We start from the raw sequence: 19530 nt of genomic DNA, 5'->3' as shown, positions 1-19530 counted from the left end.
GGAAAGTCCCTGGTAAACTCAGTGCTCGTTTATGCTCTTATATTTTTCAGGGAACTTTCATTCTGAAATAATGAGGGAATTATGTGAATCAACCCTAAATCTTTAAACCAAGACAATTTTTTGGTGAGAATTTACTTTGGAATGCTTCTTTTAGTAAAACTTTGTTAAAACATCCTTAAACTGCGTGTTCTGAGTTGGCTACTGTTGCTTTCCATTCCAGATAGTCAAATAGAAAAGTGAGGCATCAGGGAAGAATCAGTGGTTTGCTTTAATTTCTTCATAAGCTGGAAGTGAAAACAAATGCCAGAGAACCAAGTGCACTTGGGTGCCCAGTGGCAGAGTTTCCACATTCTGCAGGACGTGATGAAATGTGCTTGTCTTCTGGAAGCTATGCCTTGTGAATGAAAGCAATGAAAGCATATGAAATATGTTTTAATGCCATAAATTAGGAGTACCCAGAATCTTTCACTGCTTCGAAAAACCTAGGCCTTCATTTCTCCTTCCTCTAAATAATTGATATTTTTTTTTGGCCTGAGAATAGAGTTCACTCTATTTATTCTTCTGCTGGTCTTTGTCTTAAGTTGAATTCAGAACACAAAATTGTACTTCTTTCTTCCTCGCTACATTTGGCCAAACCTGAAGTTTTTGTTCACGTGCACTCGCCAAACATTTTGAATTTAATAATGTGGTGTTGCAACATCTTAATTTGCCGTCCTGTAACCACAAACCAGCAGTCTGGAGTAGTTTAAAACTGACCTGGTTGCAGATGTCGGCTGCTATCTCCACAGATACCTGTTTTCTTGTGCAAGTTACTGCTTATTAGTTTACTTTCCTGTTAGCTCGGAGTGAAGCTTCTCCCACTAGAAGAGCACTTTTTTAATTGGCAAGAATGTTCTCTCAATTAGCACTTGGCAGGCAGAGGTTTTTGCATTTGTGAGGTCTTTGTATTCTCTTCTCCCGTGTGTTTTCCCCAGTGGCTGCGCTAGGAAAGTTCAAGCCATCCTTTCCTGTGAGGAGGAACGTGTGGGCTAACTGATTACCATGCCTCGAGAAGGACACTCCGTAAAGAAAGATAGAGGCTGGCATTACCTCATCCCTCTGCTGACCACCCAAACTTTGGCCTGTTTTGACAGGGATTTTTCTCCCATAGTAGGGGCAGTAAACAAAAGTCAAAACGTCACTGCTGGAGGTTTTGTCTCCCTTGAAATGTTTTGTCTGCCGTCTGCAAACATGGTGCTTCCTTGTAAAGTGATCTATATTAACTCGTTAGGAACTATTTAAATAAAGAGAATTTTGGTTAAAAAGATATTATATAATACAGTTTATTGTAAAGAAAACCCTTGGTCCTGCTGTAATTACACCCCAAGTTACTGGACTCAGCACAGCTCTGTTTTCTTGATGGTCGCAAGCACTTCAACTTCGGGTGAGTTGGGTGTCATCATCGGCCGCATCAGCACACCTCAGCCTGCAGGGAGAGTCTGCCGCCTCTCTGCGCCCCGCAGCTCTGACAGGAGCCCTGCACTTGGTCACCAAAGCACTTGTGTCCCCCATGCACAGAGGCAGAACGACTGATATGAATGTCGTTATGGATGGCAGGGGATTTTTTGGATGGTCGGGATATTTTTTTTTCTGTTCTTGTTTGTTTGCTTTTTCATTAGTGTGGGGGTTGTGCCGTGGGTCGGGTTTGGAGCGGGAGGCCGGGCAGCGTCCGGACCGGGTCCCGCCTGGAGACAGCGAGGCGGCGGCGCTGCCTTGGGAAGCGGCCCCGCCGCCATCCGCGGGGCGGCGGCGCCACCTGCCGGGCACGGCCGGCACCGCCACCTCACCCTTCCTCCTCCTCCTCCTCCTCCTCCTCCTCTCCTCCTCCTCCTCCTCCCCCTTCCTCTTCCTCTTCCTCCTCCTCCTCCTCCTCCTCCTCCTCCTCCTCCTCCTCTTCCTCCTCCTCTTCCTCCTCTTCCTCCTCCTCCTCCTCCGCTCCTCCTCTCCTCCTCTCCTCCTCCACCTCCTCCTCCTGCTCTTCTTGCCCGGCCTGCTCTCCTGCTCAGCAACCCGCAGCTGCCCGGCGCCTGCTTGTTGCCGAGCCAGGGGCTGACATAGGCATGCAGGAAAAGTGACTGCGCCTTTGATGGCCGTGAAAATACCGGAGCTGTCTCGCAAGGGGATGTGCCGTGCAAATGGGTGTCCCTGGGCTCTCTGGGAGCTGCTGTGCTGGGGGTGTTGGTGGCAGAGAAGGCTGCATGTGCCGCAGGTGGCAGTCGGTCCCCGCGCTGGGGTTTGGGCTGAGCGCGGTACCTGCGTGCGGGCGAAGGCGCCGCTGTGAGCTCAGCAGCGCCGGGAGCGCACGGCTCAGCTCCTGCGCTGGGCTGGCTGCCTTTGCTGGGGAACCTCCCTCACAAGGGCCTGGAGCCCTTTCGGAGGCTGTGTGTTTCTTTTGATTAAGGAACTAGAGCTGAAATTGGCTCGATGTGATCGATATCGGTTCATAAAGACTGGTTATCACCTGGACCTTGAGTGTAGTCAGGTGTGTCCGTGGATTAAATTGCAGATTAAACACCTCTTAGTGAATAGATTTAAAATAACTCTGACTTTGAAAAGGATTTTCAAAACATTCTTATTTTTTGATGTTTGCCTAATCTGTATCTTTATCAGAGCAGTTGTGGTGCTAAATACTTCTTTATGTGGTGATACTGGGAAGACACACACACACACACACACACACGCACGCACACTTACTCTTAGTAAGTTTCTGGGCAAACATCTGTTTTTCTGTATGATTTTCTACTATTTCAGAATCTGAATTAACCAGATTAATTTCTTAAGCTCATTCTTCTGTAGACAAGTTTTATTTCTGTCTGGAAGCAGTCTTAAGGGGCCTCCCGTGGTTGGGATGGGTGGTGTCCTGCCATTTGTTACAGAAGGGTGTAGATAAATGACAAGGAATTGATGTTAGCGGTCTGAGGAACTGTTTCATTATTAGTAACTTAATATTTTTTTTTTCCTCACTTGCAGTGTTATGTGCATTAAAAACAGACGCTGCAATTGATGCATATCTGGGGCAGTGGGTGGGGTGAGCGTGGTTTGGTTACCTTAGTTCCCCTCATCCCTCCCCAGTACCTCCACTCCCCAGTAGAGTTGTTCAGACTTATTGTGTACTGCTGGGAAAGCAGATGGCCTTCCTGAGCTTCCAAAAAATCAGGTCCCTGTAAGTCCTTAGCACTGGGGAATAATTAACACTTAAACTCCTCAAGGGGAGAGCTGTCAGTACTGCTTCCTACAAAAATACACCAAGCCACAGCCCTTGCCCAAGAGCTGGTGCAGCTTGTTCCTTGTTCCCAGAGAGATGCTCTTCCATCCTGCCAGGTCTGCATGTCTGAGCAGACAAGTCTGCACTGAAATGTCAGACATCTTTCTGTGTAGGGACACCTCATAAACAACCGATCATAAACATTTTAAAATCTCCCTCTGTTAATCCGTGCCAGGCGCAGGGATCTTTCATGGGGCTTGCTCTCAGCATGGAGGTGAGAGATGCCAGGGAGAGTAACGGAGGCTGTAGCCCAACATGGTGTTTGCAAAATGCTGCAGGGACACGTGTAGATACCAAACCAAGTTTTTAAGTTGACCTTTAATACACTTACTTGCTCACTTGTAAGGAAAGCAATAAAATGGGTGCTGGGGGAAGGACATAATTCTGAAGTACTTTCCTGTACTTCTGGATGTGTGTATTTGGTTGTTTAGTTTTCTGTTTTTAATCCTTTTGAAAAGGAGAAATTCCAAATTAAGCCAGCCTGTGGCAGTGTTTTTCAGCATTTCTTTTCCTTCTGCTGCTTTTAAAGCTTAAGCCTTGGTGCTAATTGGAAAGTGGAGAAGCTTCCTATGTGCTACATGCAGTAGTTAGTTTCAGAGTTAATAATGTTTTAGCATTTTCACACAGCTGTTATTAAAATGAGGCAGTGATATAAATAATCATGACTCACAGGTGCAGAATTACCGTTTTATTGTCTCTGAGACTTATTTTAAGTGATGTGTTTCTATTGCCATTTTTCAAATGGATTTGATTTCTCTTCCCCATCCTCCTTTAGCATAACAAAGTTTCTATTATTTGAAAGATTCATTAAAACACATTTACAGCTGGTTCTCCTTTTTTTCAAGACGTCTTTATGTTTCCTGACCTTTCTGACTTACCTCATGCACCCTGGGATGATTCTCATTTGACTTTTTTCCCCAAACAGAAGACTTCCTCTGTCTCTTCCACCAAAGTTTAATAGTTGTTGGTATTTATTTATTCTGTCTTTTAAATGACATCCTAAAGTTATTTTTTTTCCTTTTACCGATTATTCAGAGTAGTAAGACTTTAAAAGGAAGAATGTAAGTGACCCCAGAACTCCGGTGTTCTCACTAGCTCTCATGTTTACCTCTCTGTGTAAAAGGAATGGTGTCAGGAAAAATGCTAAAGCTCCAAATCCCTTTTGGAGCGCCTTTTGCCTGCAGACAGCTGCCCTTTCTGCTGCTGTGCTGGTGGTGCTAGGTTCCAGCCTGCTTTGCCTGTCAGCTCTTCAAGGGGATTATGGAAGTTGCCTGTAAATGGCTGATGTCTTTAGTGATCTGTGTAAGGCTGTTGTGGTGTTGTTTCAAGCCAGGTCCGAAAGACCATTTGCTTTTCTGGAAGTGCCTTCCATTGTTCCTGTTACCACAAGGGAGGGTAGTGGAAGGAAGGGGAAAGGGCAGGTGCTTTCCTAGCAGTTAACCAACCTGCAAATACCCCTGTCCTGTGCAGTAAATAGGGGCAAACACTGCCAATGCTGAGCCAGAAGCAGCTACAGGCGTGCTGTGTCTGGCACCTCCAGCCTCTTCTCTGGAGGCCTTTGGCTCTGGGCTGCAGCTTGTGTCACATGTACAGTGCCTTTTGTGCAGTTCAGCTGCAGTGGGTACTGAGTTAGTGGCTTTGGCTGAGTGGCCAGAGGCTGCCCTTGTGCCTACAGTCACATCTTCCTTGGAGACCTGATTCCCTTTGGTCCATCCAGAGCAGAGCTTTTCGAATCAACTCTTGATCTTTTAATAGCATAGATCCTTCTTCTACCTTGAGGGAACTCTGCAAGGCTTGATCTCTCCTGCCTTGTGCTTGCAGCACATAATGGTGCTAATTATGATCCAGCAATGTCACACATCACCAAGGCCATCTACTTTCCATCCAGTTTCCAGTGGTGCTCGAAGAATCATAGGTCTGTCCAGCCTATGTTTTGGGTTTGATAGGGTGTACTTCTTTTCCTATTCCAACTTTATTTTCTTCCATTCTCTTTCCAAAATCCTCCTTCCTCCGAAAGCCAGAAAAACAGTAAGCCAAATAAAGCATATTTTCTGTCCAAGCACAGTATAACTACTGAATCTTTAAATTTGTGTAATGCTTACAATCTAAGTTCCCCTTTCTCTCATGTGCTCCTGTATTTTATGTGATGGACATGCACAGTAGAGGTTCTCAACTGCCTATTAGCAGAGTCACCAGCTATGGGAGCGTGGCCTTCAGCAGGAGAAACAAGGTAAATTAGGTCATGCAGAGCCCCTTATTTCTGTGACTGCTGCCTCTGTTACCACGCTGGGCTTGCCGGCTGTAGCTGAGGTATTTCTGCAGAATGCTGGCTGACAGCACAGCTGTACCCTCTGTTTTTAGATTGAGTAGCTGTAGTAAAGCGCTTTATGATGTATGACAGTACGCTACCCGTGCTTAACAAGTGATGGGAGGAATGAAATATTGGATGAGGAATGTTAAGCTGTATGGGACGGCTGCCAGTCGACAGTCCTGGCCTGGAAAGCTTTCCTCCTTAATGCACTTGAAGGAAGATGAACAGGTGGTGGTCAAGAAGATGCTGTGGAGCAGACACTGCGGCAAATCTGACTGTTGGAATGAAGGGGAAAATCTCCAGGAAGATTTACAACTCTTTGGGTCTATGTTTGGAGGGATTGTACAGGCAAGCTGCCACTTGCTTAAAAAAATCTGAGTCATAATTTTCCGTCTCCTCTGCAAGTATTTTTGATGCATCCAAGCCAGTTGTGCTTCTCTTCCTGTGCCCTAAACTAAAAGAAAAAAAACAGTATCCAAAAACCCACAACAGCCCTTGCCGAAATCCAACCCTCTCAAATTTAATTACGTATCCTACTGTGTTAATGGTCTTAGACCCTTTCTTTTTCCCCCGTCTACCTGCACCGAACTTCACAGGCAGGGCCACACACAGAGAAATGTGCAGCAGCTACAGGGCATACTGGAAGTATTCTGCCTAGGTTTTGGATCAGTTCTGCTGTATTGCTGTTAACTCTGAAATTACGACAAAACTGTGTTAAGAGTCAAATTGGTATCATCTGGCCTAATCACTTCCTAATTTTGCAGAGCATTCCAGGGGTTTTATATCCCATAATTTTCTTTAAGTGTATTATGAGCGGCAAAGTTTAAGGCAATGCCAAATTTTACAGTTTCATTTTGGCAAGCAGTCCCTTCAAATGTATTTGTAATTAGTTTTGTATATGTATTCCTCTGGCCCTTTATTTTACCCACAATTTTTAGGTAAGTAGTTACCATTCCTTTGCCTTTTTCCAGGATCCAGACTGTTGCTAAAACTGCTCTCTGTGAGATAGGAAGACATCAGGATGCTCTTGAAGCTCAGAGGGCAAGGAGGGGCTGTGGGCCATGACCAGGAAGTCTGGCCCCAAGTCCCAGAAGGGGCTGTGCTGGGAATGTGAGCAGGATGTGGCATCAGGATGGAGATCAGATACATTGGTTGCAGCCTTGCTTTGTAGAGCTGGTCAGACCAGTGTCACCTGCCATCAGCTCTAGATAACACAAACTTCATTCTCAAACAGTGAAAGTCCCAGAAGCCTTTACTACCCATGGGTTGGTATAATATGGATGAAGGGTGAAAAAGGCACTTAGAAAGGCTGTGATAACAGGAGCTACAGCACATAAGTACACTTTGTTTTGTGGGGCTTTTTGCCTGCTGCTGGGCAGAGACCAGACACAGACCTCTGTGAGAAATACACAGGTGAAAGGATTGGTAAGTCACGACTAGCTCTGCGCAGAATTCCCATGCACTGTGTATGGAATGACTTGTCAAAAAATGCTACTGGGGAGGTACAGAGGAATGTGATGAACACTGAAAATGCAGTGTCTGTGGCACACTGCCAGCAGCAGCCATTTTACCCACATTTGAACTTTCACTTCATTACGTGTTCTGCTGTGGATGCTTTCCTTCTGTAAGCCCCATGTCGGTGTTGCCTCTGGAGGCACATGGGAGACACATCCCAAAGCATCTGCCCTAGGAGAGGGTTTGTGTTTGGGGTTCACTACAAAGCTTTTTGCACCTGATGTGCACTGGTGCGAAGCTGAGGATGATGAAAAGATACTGTGCAAGAGGATATTGGAATAATTTGCACATGGAGCTGGAGTTGACTATTGGGAGGCTTGTAGTACCATCAGTAGTACCCTAGATAACAACAAAGCCAAATATTCTTAAAGAAAACATCGTAGGCAGGTAGCTGGAAAGAAAAAGTTCACTGTGAACTTTCGGGCTTATTTTTCCAGTACCTAACAATGTGCACTTCACGCTGGGAGATTTTGGACCTGATACCCTTTACAGCCTAGTTTCTTAGTTACTTTGTTGGTGCCTGTTCTCTTGATTATGCTTGAAATTCCAATAACCTTGCTGGCATTTACATCTGTAGTTGTGTTTCAGACTTCCCTTTTCTTTTGGGAAAAAAAAAGTGATCTTGAAGTGTGACATAATTCTAAAGTATTTCTGCTGTGCAGAGGAATTTGTAATTTTACTGAGCTAGGGAATAACTTGTAGAGAGGGGTCTTTTGTGTGCTGTACTGTTACTTCTCTCAGACTCAGATTTCACTCATCTTAAAAGGTTAAGTTTCAAATGTAATCATCTAAAATTTGTGTGCTTCATTTTTCCACTCACTTTGGTGACATTTCTGTTTTTTTCTGAAATGCAAAACTAATGCAGTACCTCTGATGATAATAACACTAATAATCTAAAATGATTCAGAAATCTCAACATATGCAGTCCAGAACTGAACAAACTTTTTAAAGTCTGATGGTCACCTAGTCGTATTTTTGCAGTCTGGATTGTAAGAGCTCTGGGGTTTTGTTTTCATAAGCAGCAGGTGTCCTACTGGACAATGTTGGAGAGATTATTCAAATGGAGACCAGGAAGAATTGGAAGTGGTGGGCTCGGCTGGCCTGTCCTGCTTTTGTCCCCTGCAGTGTCCCCCAGTTCTGCAGGGGAAAGGAGCCTTTCAGCTGTTTGCACTCTCCAGGCTTGGAAGGACAATGCATTTGACAGCGAGGGTAAAAAGTAACTTGCAGGTAAAGTGAGAAATTGTGGAGAGTAAAGTTAGTGAAATGAAAGAAATGGGACTTTGAAATAAATCAGTACATTGTTGTTCCAGGAATAGAGGGAAACCTAAAAAAAAAAAAAAAAGAGGAAAATTAGCTGAAAAATAGCATGGTCATAAAAAAATGAATTAAAGACACCAATCATTAGTCATATAATCATTACTTAAAATCAGCAGTAGTACTGTTTGTGAAGTAAATGCTGTAAAAAATGTTAAATTTTGTTACTCTAGGGTGCCTTTTGTACTTTAGGAATATTAATTTCCAATTTGCAACTAATGTACTGTTGCTGGTCACTTCTTCCTCCCCCTCCTATTGGAAGCACAAAAAGCAAAAATCACAGATTGAGACAAGCAATTTACTGGAAGCAGAAATGAGATAAAATACCAAACAGAAACAATATTAATAATTAGAGGTATAAGACAAAGAAACTGTTTACACTGAAAAAACTCGAAAACCCAGCATCAAACAAATACAGCACTTGTCTGGACTCCAGGTTTCTCCCTTCTCCTAAGCAGTGAGTGTCCCTTCCCCCTTCACTGGCAATGACCTGGGGAGGTATCCAATAACATTAGGGTCCTGGCCATGCCCTCCTCACAGTTTTTGCAAAAAATGAACCTTGTCCTGGCCAAAACCAGGACAGTGCCTAAAAAAAGCTAAAAGTTTTTCATCAGATAATTGCTTTTCCAATTGGGCCCACTCCCCGCTGCCCCCCAAGAAAACCAGAACAAAGCAGCTGTTTTTATCTCTCTGCTTGTGAGATCATGGGTTTTCATAGTCACCATCCTTCCCCAGTAAGTACTTGGTAGAAAGTGAAGAGTTCCCATCAGGATGCTTTGCTTGAAATTATCGGCTATGAGTTTAAAAAGTCAGTGGGAAATCATTGTAGTAACTATTAAAATTTAGAAGAGGAGAACGGGGAGACAATGAATGCAAACTTTACCAAAGGGCTGCTTCTTCTAGTTGGTAAATGCATGGCCTGGGTTTATGTGCTAAGGATGTTATAGTGTTGCTAGAAATGTATAGCTGATTGCATGGAAGTGTAAAACTAACTCCCCAACAACTAGCCACAACAAAAATAAGAGAAAAAAATACTCAAAAGTAATAAGAAAAAAGCAGTGTAATACAAACCAGAAGCATCTTGCTCATAACTAGATGAAGGCAGGACTTCTCAGGTCATCTGGGACTTGCTTTCTGTGTGCTCCTGGGTTGTGGTGTGGGACAGCGTTACTCTCCTTTCCCCCTTGTGTAGCTGAAGGGAAACCTCTGTGGGACAGGGTGTGCTGTCTGACTGACAAACCATCTGTATCAGCCGGTATCAAGAGCTGTGCTGGTTGAAAACCTCAAACCTCAGCCAAAACCACTCAGCATCAATTCTAAAATTAGTCGTAGAGAAAGCAGGGATGTTCGTTGTTTGTGTGCTTTCTACCCTCAGTATCACCTTCTTGCCTGCTAACCTACCCCATCCTGTGGTGCTGATTGATCCTTGATCTTCTCTTTCTCTGAATTAGTGGGGAGCTCATGTAGGAGCTCCTCAAACATCTAGCAACATGTAAAGCAAGAGGAGCTTTGCAGATGAGAAGCTGTATCTCCTATCAAAACAGCATAACTTTTTCTTCCCAGTATCTCATTGTGGCACGTGGCCTTGTGCTGTAAGAAAACCTAAGAGGATTTGAAGGAGTCGTCTCTTACCTCATCCCCACGTTGCCACCATGTGGGATCCTCTGAGTGGCAAAACTGGATCAGAAAGCAGGGAAAGTGGTGGACAGCATGTGGAGTTTAAAAACTTGACCCACAGGCAGCTAGAACAGGGTGGGGCATGGTTAGGCTGAGACAAATCCTCCTCTGAAAAACAGATACCAGGTCTCTTTGAACAGCCTGAGCTACACTCAGAGGATAAACCTGCTGCTAAGGAGTATTGTGGGCTCACTGTTGAATGCTGCAAGAGACCTTTCTTAAGTGTGTCTGGAATTACTATGAAAGGAAGGCTAGTGTTCTGGCATTTGTCTGTGAAGCAGTTACAGTGTGCATACTGGCTCATGTGGGGTTTTGCTTTCTGTGCTGATAGAGTGAAGGGGAGCAGTAACTCATGCTTTCTGCCTCCCCATCAAAAAGATGCATTTTTGTGTGTTGATAGTCCATGTTTTTGTCCATACAGATTTTACAGTCCAAATGATGTTTTGCCCCTTCCCTTGACATTAATTCCTCAAGCTGCAAATACATATTATCTTTTTTTTTTCTTTCTTTTAATCGCAAGTTTTTCTGCATGCAAGCGTCTCTGATTGTTGTTGATAGACTCCAGTACTCAGGATGTCATAGTTCTTCTGGAGCTTGAACTCCTGGGGAGACTGCAGACATTGGCCTGTCACCCTTCTGTGTTCCTTCAGCTATGTGGGGAAACTCTTTGTCTTTATTTTCTGGTGGGTTACTTTCCTGTGGCAGTTCTCTGAACTCCTCCTGACTTACCTGTATTTGCAGATCTGCACAGATATTCTAGGGGTGTGGACTGTTTTTGCTGAACCTTCCTTTCACAAAATAAAAGACCTGATTTTCTGCTGCAAAACTGCTTTTTGCCTTTTTTCCCCTGCTGGGTCGCATTGTATTATGCTTACTGTGGGCTTTTGTGTAGTGCCCATTATTATGGTGTGTATATATTTATATAGATGTAATTTTTATGTATGTTTTTCATATATTTCGTATATTCAAACCCCAGTTTGGGGGTTTGACCATTGTGTCTTTTTCAGAGGGATAGTTTTATTTTTATTTTTATAATGTGTACTTTTATTTCTGAAAGCTAAGCTGAAGAACTTCATCTAGTACACTTATATTTAACTTGCCGTCTATTGTAACAGCAATTATTTTCAACATTGCTTCTTCCCAGATTTTGCCTTCCCACTGCATGGATTTTTTTGGATCATTTCCCCTCACTTGTCTTAGCCTGCTTTTCTTGCCCAGAATGAATCTCATTTGATTATTTTCAGACTGCATTTCTATTCTCTTGGAGTCCCTGTGCATTATTTCCTTGTCCCCATTATTTTTGCAGCTCCTCCAAAAGTGATATTTCCTGGAGATTTAAGTTAGCATGCTGTCTAGAATCTCTTCTGGAACATTAAAGAAAATACCAAGTGAAGTAGGACCTAATACAGGTCTTTGCAATATTGCACCTTCTTTGCTTGTTATCCTTTGCTTTTATCATGATTTATTTGCAGTCTGTTTTCAAATCAAGCCACAGTATTCATCTCAAAGTGCAAATCATTATCAAATGTTTACTGAAAATCAAACACACCACATCTGCTCCTTTTCCTTAGACTCCTAGTGCTGTAACACTAGCCAGAAAAGGGGCCAATTTCTAGCCAGTTCTGCTCTTCTGAATAGAAATCACGATTTCATTGTCCTCAGCCTGGTAGCCTGGTTTACTTTATAGGAAGCCTCATGAATTAAAACAGCTGTGCAGCCCATTCTGAAATTCGGTTTTGTGCTGGGAAGAAAACAAGTGGAGTTTATGCATGTGAGGGGGAGAAAGAGAGAAGAGGGGTGTATGTGTGTGGGGAGAAGGAGAGTTGCTTTTATCTGTGTGTGTGAGTAACTGGTGATGGCATTAGGTGTATTTCTGAGGAATTTCTCAAATCCCTGAATATACTTGTGTTTCTAGAACATGGTTTTCATATGGTTAAGTGTTTTGCACTCTCCTGCTTTGCTTTCCCTGTGGCCTGTGATGGTGTTGGTACTTGAAGCTGCTGCCAAGCTGAAGTCCTGAGATGGCATCGGCAGCCACCTCCTAGCTAGGCACGTTGGAAAATTCCTCTGCTTTAGCTGTTGCCCAGGTATCTGTGGTACAGAAAAACTGTTTAATCCTTCAGGGTTGTAGTAAAAGTATCTTTCTCACTCTATAGTGCAACAGATAAAAACAGCTGTTTGGGGTAAGGAACAAAGGAATTGAGACAAAATATAAGATGATAGAGACTGTAGGATAAAAGTGAGCGCATGCTAAGCCAAAAAGACTTGCAATGGGGAGTATGAGTTATAGTCCCTGGAGATCAAGAAAAAGGCATCTCATTCATGGCTTTTTGCTTTGACCTGGCCATAATAAAATTGCAAAAGTTTCTGGTGACAGTAATGCCTTCACTGGGCTGGTTAGAACAGTATTTTATACCAGTGATTTAAAAGGATTATTAGTACCCCTTTTCAGCTGGGGCAAGTAGCTGGGAGCAGGCAGAAATAAATCTAATCTATTTTTCTAAAAAGACTTTACCTGTATTTTTGAGTATGCTTACCATGTTCTCATGCTCTTGCCTGTATCCCATTTTCCACCTGGCTTTTGTTACCTACTCACTGCCCAGCCTGGACCACCGTCCATGATGGGAAGGATGGCACAAGGCAGTCTGAGTGTTCAGATCTGTAGTGTTGGATCCCTGGTGGAGGGCAGGGTGGGACTAGGGAAGAGCATAGGCTGTGTTTTTTACTGATAAAGAAATTTTGAGTTGGCCTGTAAGTTAAATTTTTTTCTGTTCAAATCTTGGGAAGTAGGGGTACTTTGTGGGGTTTTTTTTGTTTGTTTGAGTTTTTGCTTGTTTGTTCATTTGTTGTTATTTTGTCTTTTTTTTTTTTGCCCAAGTACAGCTTGGGCAATTAGCACAAATACTGCTATTGAGCCTCCCGATCTAAGCTTTAAAATTATTCCCACTGTGTTCATAACTGTTCTTGTGAGGCATCAGAGGAATTGAATCTAGCAAGACACTACGAAGAGGTGTTAGAAGCTTATAGCCGTGTTTTGTAATAGCCTTAGTAATCTTCATTTTCATCATTTTAGTGCACTGAGGGCAACTACAGGCCTGTACACCTCAGAAATGCCATCATCATTTTCCTTCTCTGTGTTACATTTTCCACCTGAAAAAAATCCCTTTTTCATAGATGGATGCACTAGGAAATAGGGCAAAAAGGACTGCAGCCACCTCAAAATTTGCAGTCCCAGGCCTTATGGGGGCACATGGGACTCTGGGCTGTCTTTCTGCTTTCTCCTCCCCTCCCCTCCTCTCCCCAAGTACAGACCTAACCTGAACAGTCCAGACCTAAAGACCAAGCCCAGATCTGACATGTGCCACCTTTCACAATCTGACCTTGTCCTCCTTGCTGAAACAGCTTGGGACATAGATTTTGACCAAGCAAGAAAGTATGCAGGAATGTCTGTGGTACACAGAGCAACCTGAGAGTTGCAGGTTCAACCCTTCATCACAGCTGCACAGGTGGACCAAGAGCCTTCCAGCTCTGTCCCTGGAATGGGGCTGGCAGTGGTCTGCCACCTCCCTCCTCTGCCCAGTAAAGCCAGCAGGTCGGTTCTCTCTCCACTGAGTACTGCTGCAGCCAAAGGACTTGTTTTTGCTTTGCTTTATTATTTACTACAATGATCAAAGCAGCCACTCCTTGTGATCGTAAAGAGAAGCCTTAAAATCTTATTTAAGAGCACAAGTATTTTGGGCTTTGACAGATATGCTTTGAAAACAACACAGATGTGCAGTGTCAGATTTCACTGCTGTGTGCAGTGTCTTTGTTTCAAACTGTAAATTTGGCTAGTACTGCTGGGCATGTGCTTTCCCAAAACCTTGTTGCCTGCAACACTGGAAAAACAAGTTTCTGGGTTGTGGGGATTTTTTTCCCCCTGAATATACCCCCTTGGAGAGTTTGAATGGAAAATGATCTTAGAATAGTGAGCATTCAGCCCTGTGAGGCTGCAAACCTATGGGTTATTTTTAACCTACTTACCTCGAATTAAACAGCATCTTAAGAATGTTTTTGCTTGAATTGAAGGTGAGGCTAAGTAGACTTTATGTGCAGAGCAGCTCCAGCCAGCAGCGTGGTTCTTCCATTGCGCCATGCACAATAATGCCCGTGGCAGTGCCCTGCGCTAACAAACGGCGCTCGATTTTCTGAAGGGCTGGCTTCTCTGAGCTGATGTGAGAGGATTTGCAGCTCTAGAGCAGTTCACTCCTTTCCCCTTCTCACCCCTCCCATGCATGCGGTGATCACTTCGGACTGGTGACGTTTTAGATGGAACACGGTCTCCTTACACTTGCCTGGCAGTGGCTCATTAACTGCGTGTTAATTGAAACTGAAAGTTTGTCAGATGATTCAATTCAGTTACATGCTAAATGGATTCGGTGCAGTAGGCATTACTGCTGTGATGAAAATCTCTGTGGAATTGATCTGTGAACTGATTTAAAGGGATTCATTGGCTTCATCAGTGGCTCTCAGAGGTCGGCATCGAGAGAACAGGCAGATGTAGCCACGCTCGCAGCAAAACAAATCCTGCTCTTCTCTTTCACCCTAAACAGTTTTAATTACTGGCCAGTATGGTCCCTTTCCAGGAACATATGTTAGGTGGATAAATTTACTTCGGAGAGCAGAAAAGTGAAAAAGAAGATGAGGAAAATTAAAAGTGTGTTTTGAATTCTGTAATCTAAATGGGTAAAATGTTGAATTCTTACCTTCCTATGGATTGAGCAGTCACAAAATTTTCCTGAAGTTTGACTCAAACATAAACATATTTTACAAAGAAAAAAAAAATAAACAAACCAAAAGGAAAAAATCTGCTTTAAACTAAAGGATGGAAAATTCAAACTTTACACCCTCTATAACTCATCTTTTATACTTGGGCACTGCAAAAGTCTCCCTTAAGTGGGCAATTTATTCTGTATGTTATACCTGCTTGTATGGTTGGTTTCCGTGTGGAGCCAATTTTTATTGCTGAGTTATAAACCCTTTGAAAATAGGGGCTTGTAATGGAAGCACTGACAGACCTTTAACTAGGTCAGTTTTATCTGGCTCCATTATCTTTGCTTTTGTTAGAGCATTAAATGGTTGCAGATTTGTTTTTTTTTCTCACAGTCCCAGAATTTTAACATGGGTATGTTATTGAATTGTTTTTTCTTCAAAATGTCATGAACATGCAGTATTAGAGAGTTTATCCAGACTCCACAGTCATCTTTAAAAGTAAATTGAACTGTTGTGTCTTATTTCAAGATTTTCTTGCTCATATAGTACATTTGGTCTGTAACACATCATTACCATAGAAATACCAAAGTTTCCTTTTTCTTCTGCTATCATTTCTAATCTTGAATTCTGCTTTGTCTTTTGGGCTCCTTTCTGTGTAAAATGACAGTGATATTTTTTTGTTTGTGCCATTCAGATGGAAAGCCATACCACTGCAACTTCCCCGAAAAGGAAACCCCGATGATAACATCTCAGCTGGATGAACTCCCAAAGCTGGGCGGCCGCAACGCCAGGGAAAATGAGGCCAGGGAATCTAAACCAGAGATTCCTGCCCTGGTGTCAGCACTGGAGAGTGTCATCAAGGAACCCTTTTCAAAATACCATGGTTCTGCAGACATAAAGATGCCAGTATTTCATCACAGCCAAGGGCTTCCTTGTTCCAGTCACATTGCTAGCTTTGCTTCGGGTGTGGGCCAGACATCTTCAGACATGGTCATGGACTTGAAAACGTCACTTGAAGTGCAGGCTAGTCGTGCTAACTTGCTAGACTTGCACAGGGAGCATCCTCTAATAGAAAAAGGTGCTGAAGCTCTAGCGGTAGCTCCACTCGATTTGAGTGAAAAATCAACAAGGGATAATTCATGCAATAAATACCTGAATACATCCTTGCAGGCTGCTTTAATTGTCTACCCGTGTCCTTTCTGCAGTCACAAGACCTACTACCCTGAAGTCCTGTGGATGCACAAAAGAATTTTGCACAAAATCAGCTGTAACTCGATGGTACCCCCATGGGTTCAACAGAACGGATTCAAGAGTATTAAAAACAACCTGGTCTTTCTGGCGAGGAGTGGGCGCACTGGCCCCCCTCCTGTTCTCGGTGGTAAGGAATGCCAGCCTTTGCCCATTGCCAGATTTACACGTACTCAAGTGCCAAGTGCGTCGCCAGGTTCCAAACCCAGCTCTCTTTCTGTGGGGATGGCTGCAAAGTCCGGGAGCACGCATCCATCAAAGGACAGCCATGTGCTCGGCCACTGTGGTTCCCGCGGCTCAGGTCTGGATGGGTACAGACAGCCCAAGTTAAACCACACCCAGGAGCAGTACAGCATAGCAGCACAACAAAAAGGCAAATACGAAGCAAATTCCAAACTTATGCAAGTGGGAACCTATGGCAGAAGCGTAACACCTACTCAAACAGTCATATCCAGGCCTAGCATGCAGCCCACCAACAATAAGCAAGTGGAAAAGTATGTGGTTCCCCAAGCAAGTACTGGTTTTACCTCTCCAGGTAAGCACTGTGCATCCGACTCCATGAAGGCCAAATACAACCCCCCGCTGCAGTACCCCCCTCTGTGTAAAAGTGAGCAGTACCCCAGACACGAGGAGCCGGCGGTGCCCCAGAGGGAGCCTCACGGGCGGGCTGGAAACGAGATGAGGACATTGGCAAACTGCACAGCGGGAACACGAGCCAGTCCGGTGCTGCAGCCTCCGCCTGGCGCCGTGGGAGCTCCTCCGGCTCTGCACTCCAGCAAACAGGATCTGGGATCAGATGGGCATGAGAAACATTTGGACATCTTAAATATCTTTAAAACATACATTCCAAAGGACCTTGCTTCACTGTACCAAACCTGTGGTGCCAACAGCCCTGTCCTAGATCACACAGGTAAGATATTCACAAGCTCTTCCATAGCTGAGGACGTAGTTTGTTCCTTCTTTGTTCAGAGCCATGACATGCTGTTTCCCAGTTTTTTCCTTCCCTGCCTTTAAGAGTTAGGATTACAAGTTCACTGTTTTTATCATTGCTGGATAGGCTTCAATGGGTTTGTTTACTGCTCTCTTAACATTGCAGCATCCCCCCTTGTGCACTGTGTGACATTTCTGTCGCAAGTTAAATGTATCTGGTTCCACCTGGAGTACTGCTGTTCCTTTGTCCTCTTGCTTCAAGCAGGCTAGAGTTACACAGATGTGCTGTCACAGGAAGATCCCCCTGATATGCTAGTGCTGGCACACATCATCATCTTTTTGCTTCAGGCAAAATAAACATCCTCTGGGGCTTATCTGTGATGTTATTTTGGAGGTTTTGTTCAATTTTGTCTGCAAACAAGTCTTCCAGCAACACAGGGATAATCGCTTGTCAGTGTCCTTTGTCTTTCTTGACAGAAGTCTTAAGATATTCCTTGTCCATATCAAAGGCTACTAAGTATTTTTCAGATGAGTCTTTTGATCTATTTGTATGCTTATAATTAAAAAGAGACAGAGCTTAACATGTGCCTGCTGATTCACATAAGCAGAAAAATCAGTTGTGCAAATAGCCAGTTTAAAAGTTCAGGGATTAAAAAAGTTCAATGGCCATATAAATAAAAAATACAGCTACGTATGTGCATTTCAAACCACGCTCTTCTGACGATATCACAGAATTAGTTTGTCTCAGGAAATCACGCTGATTACACGTGAGATGTGTATGTGTGTGTGTGTGTAGGGAGGAGAATTAGAGCCATAGTCTCACCTCTCACTGCCTGTAAACCGTGCAATTTTTTATACCCTTTTTCTCTTTGTAAAAGTTGTGCAAATGAACTCCACATGAGAAGAGTACACATTCCAGGCCGGTGTTCCGGTGTCCTCACTTGACATAATTCGCTCTGTTTTGTCAAAAGCACGTGTGAAATGGAGCTTTTGGACACCTGGAAGCTGGTGGTTTTAAGGACAGCTGTGGTCTAGTGCCCAGAAGGTGTTTGCAAGTTGAGGCAAGGAAGGAGTGCAGTGTTAGGTCAGGTCTTGGTGGAAAGGCCTTTAGGAGGAGACAGAAAGGCAGAATCTGCCTGACCTAGTCCACGAGTGAGTTGCACCTTTCAGTAATCTCATTGTCAATTCTGCTCAGTCCCTTCAGGGGTAGAGCTGTGTATGGGGCTGTTATTTATTGAGCAGATCATTTTGCAGGAGCTTAGAGGCTTCGTGATCATTGCAACCAACATCAGGCTCCTGGGTTTTGTTAAGGAAACAGGAAGACGTGCTTAGTTTCTAAAACAACAGTATTCCTTAGGGGTTTTTTTGTCCAGCTATCTTTCCTTTTGCCATCCCAGTGGATTGTTCTCTGGAGTTTCTCCCTGCCCACTTCCTGCTCTTAAGTAGCTGTTAATTGTTCCACCTCCAACTTGGGGTACCTTCACGTGGGTGCCCTCCTCAGTGCTGTTTAATAGTACATGGTGTCAGCCTGCTCACAGAAATCTTACTGATCCAGTGAGCTCCCAGCCGTGTTAGAGGGATAAGAGAAAAACAGTTAAAGCTAGGAAATAGAAGATGACTTAGTGAAGGCAAGGACCAGAAAATTCATGATGCCTTTTGGAGCAGAGTAAAATAGGGGCAGGGTTTTTAAAGAGGTCTCTGTTTACCTGCTTTCTAAAAGAGGGATTTTATTGCCAAAATGTTTTTACTGGGATGTGATTTCTAGGGACACTTTAACTGGTGTCCTGTTTTAGGGCAGATTTGAGAGGAAACTTCCAAAGGGGTCCCTCTAGAAAGCAGATTCAAGTGGCCCCTCCCTCTACTGCTTTGGGAAAAGATTTCCATGGAGAAAAGTGGAAAAAAGCAAAATTTTCACAAGCATTAAAAAATCAATAATATTAAACAGTAAAATCTCTCGCTGTTCTGAAGAGATGACAAATTCAGAAAGTCCTTGCTGGGGTGTAGCTCAGCTTGCTCAGTCTCTCATCAGTCCCCCCTGCACCGTCCTGGGCCCCGGTGGGCCACAGGTGTGAGCTCCTGGTGTTTTTCTGGGTTTTCAGTCCAGAGCAGGGCTGATCAATTACAAGAAAAAGAAAAGTCACAGTCTGGGGAACTTCTCTGCCTCAGCTAGCTACAAAAACCCACTAACTAAAAGCAAAGCAGAGTGCTCTCCTGCTGTCCATGCTGCAGACAACACAGTCCAGGAGCAGAATGCAGGCGAGCCAGTGCAGTTTCTGAAAACAAACTGTGCTTCTTCTCCCCCCTTCACTCAAGGAACAAGTCTTAAATGTGCAGAACTTAATATCCAGCATAAACAGAACAGAGAGTTAAGGATACAAACATCATAAAGTCATCATAGGACAACTGGAACTTATTTAGTGCCCATCTCTGCTTTGAAACCTCTTCTTTCATTCCAAGTGTTTTCCAGCAATCAATTTTT

General features: G+C 43.8%; 1 protein-coding gene across 2 annotated transcripts in view; it reads left to right on the top strand.

Moving 5' to 3' along the window:
* ZNF516 (zinc finger protein 516) overlaps nucleotides 1–19530 on the top strand; it is a 101676-nt gene that overhangs the window by 69258 nt on the left and 12888 nt on the right. For both annotated transcript variants that reach the window (XM_063397587.1, XM_063397591.1), the window contains exon 3: nucleotides 15568–17031. In XM_063397587.1, the coding sequence (XP_063253657.1) occupies nucleotides 15568–17031 (1464 nt within the window). The remainder of the gene's footprint in view (nucleotides 1–15567; nucleotides 17032–19530) is intronic.

The sequence above is a fragment of the Prinia subflava genome, chromosome 1, assembly GCF_021018805.1.
Source record: "Prinia subflava isolate CZ2003 ecotype Zambia chromosome 1, Cam_Psub_1.2, whole genome shotgun sequence".
NCBI classification, from domain to species: Eukaryota; Metazoa; Chordata; class Aves; order Passeriformes; family Cisticolidae; genus Prinia; species Prinia subflava.
This window is presented reverse-complemented; position numbering and strand designations above follow the sequence as displayed.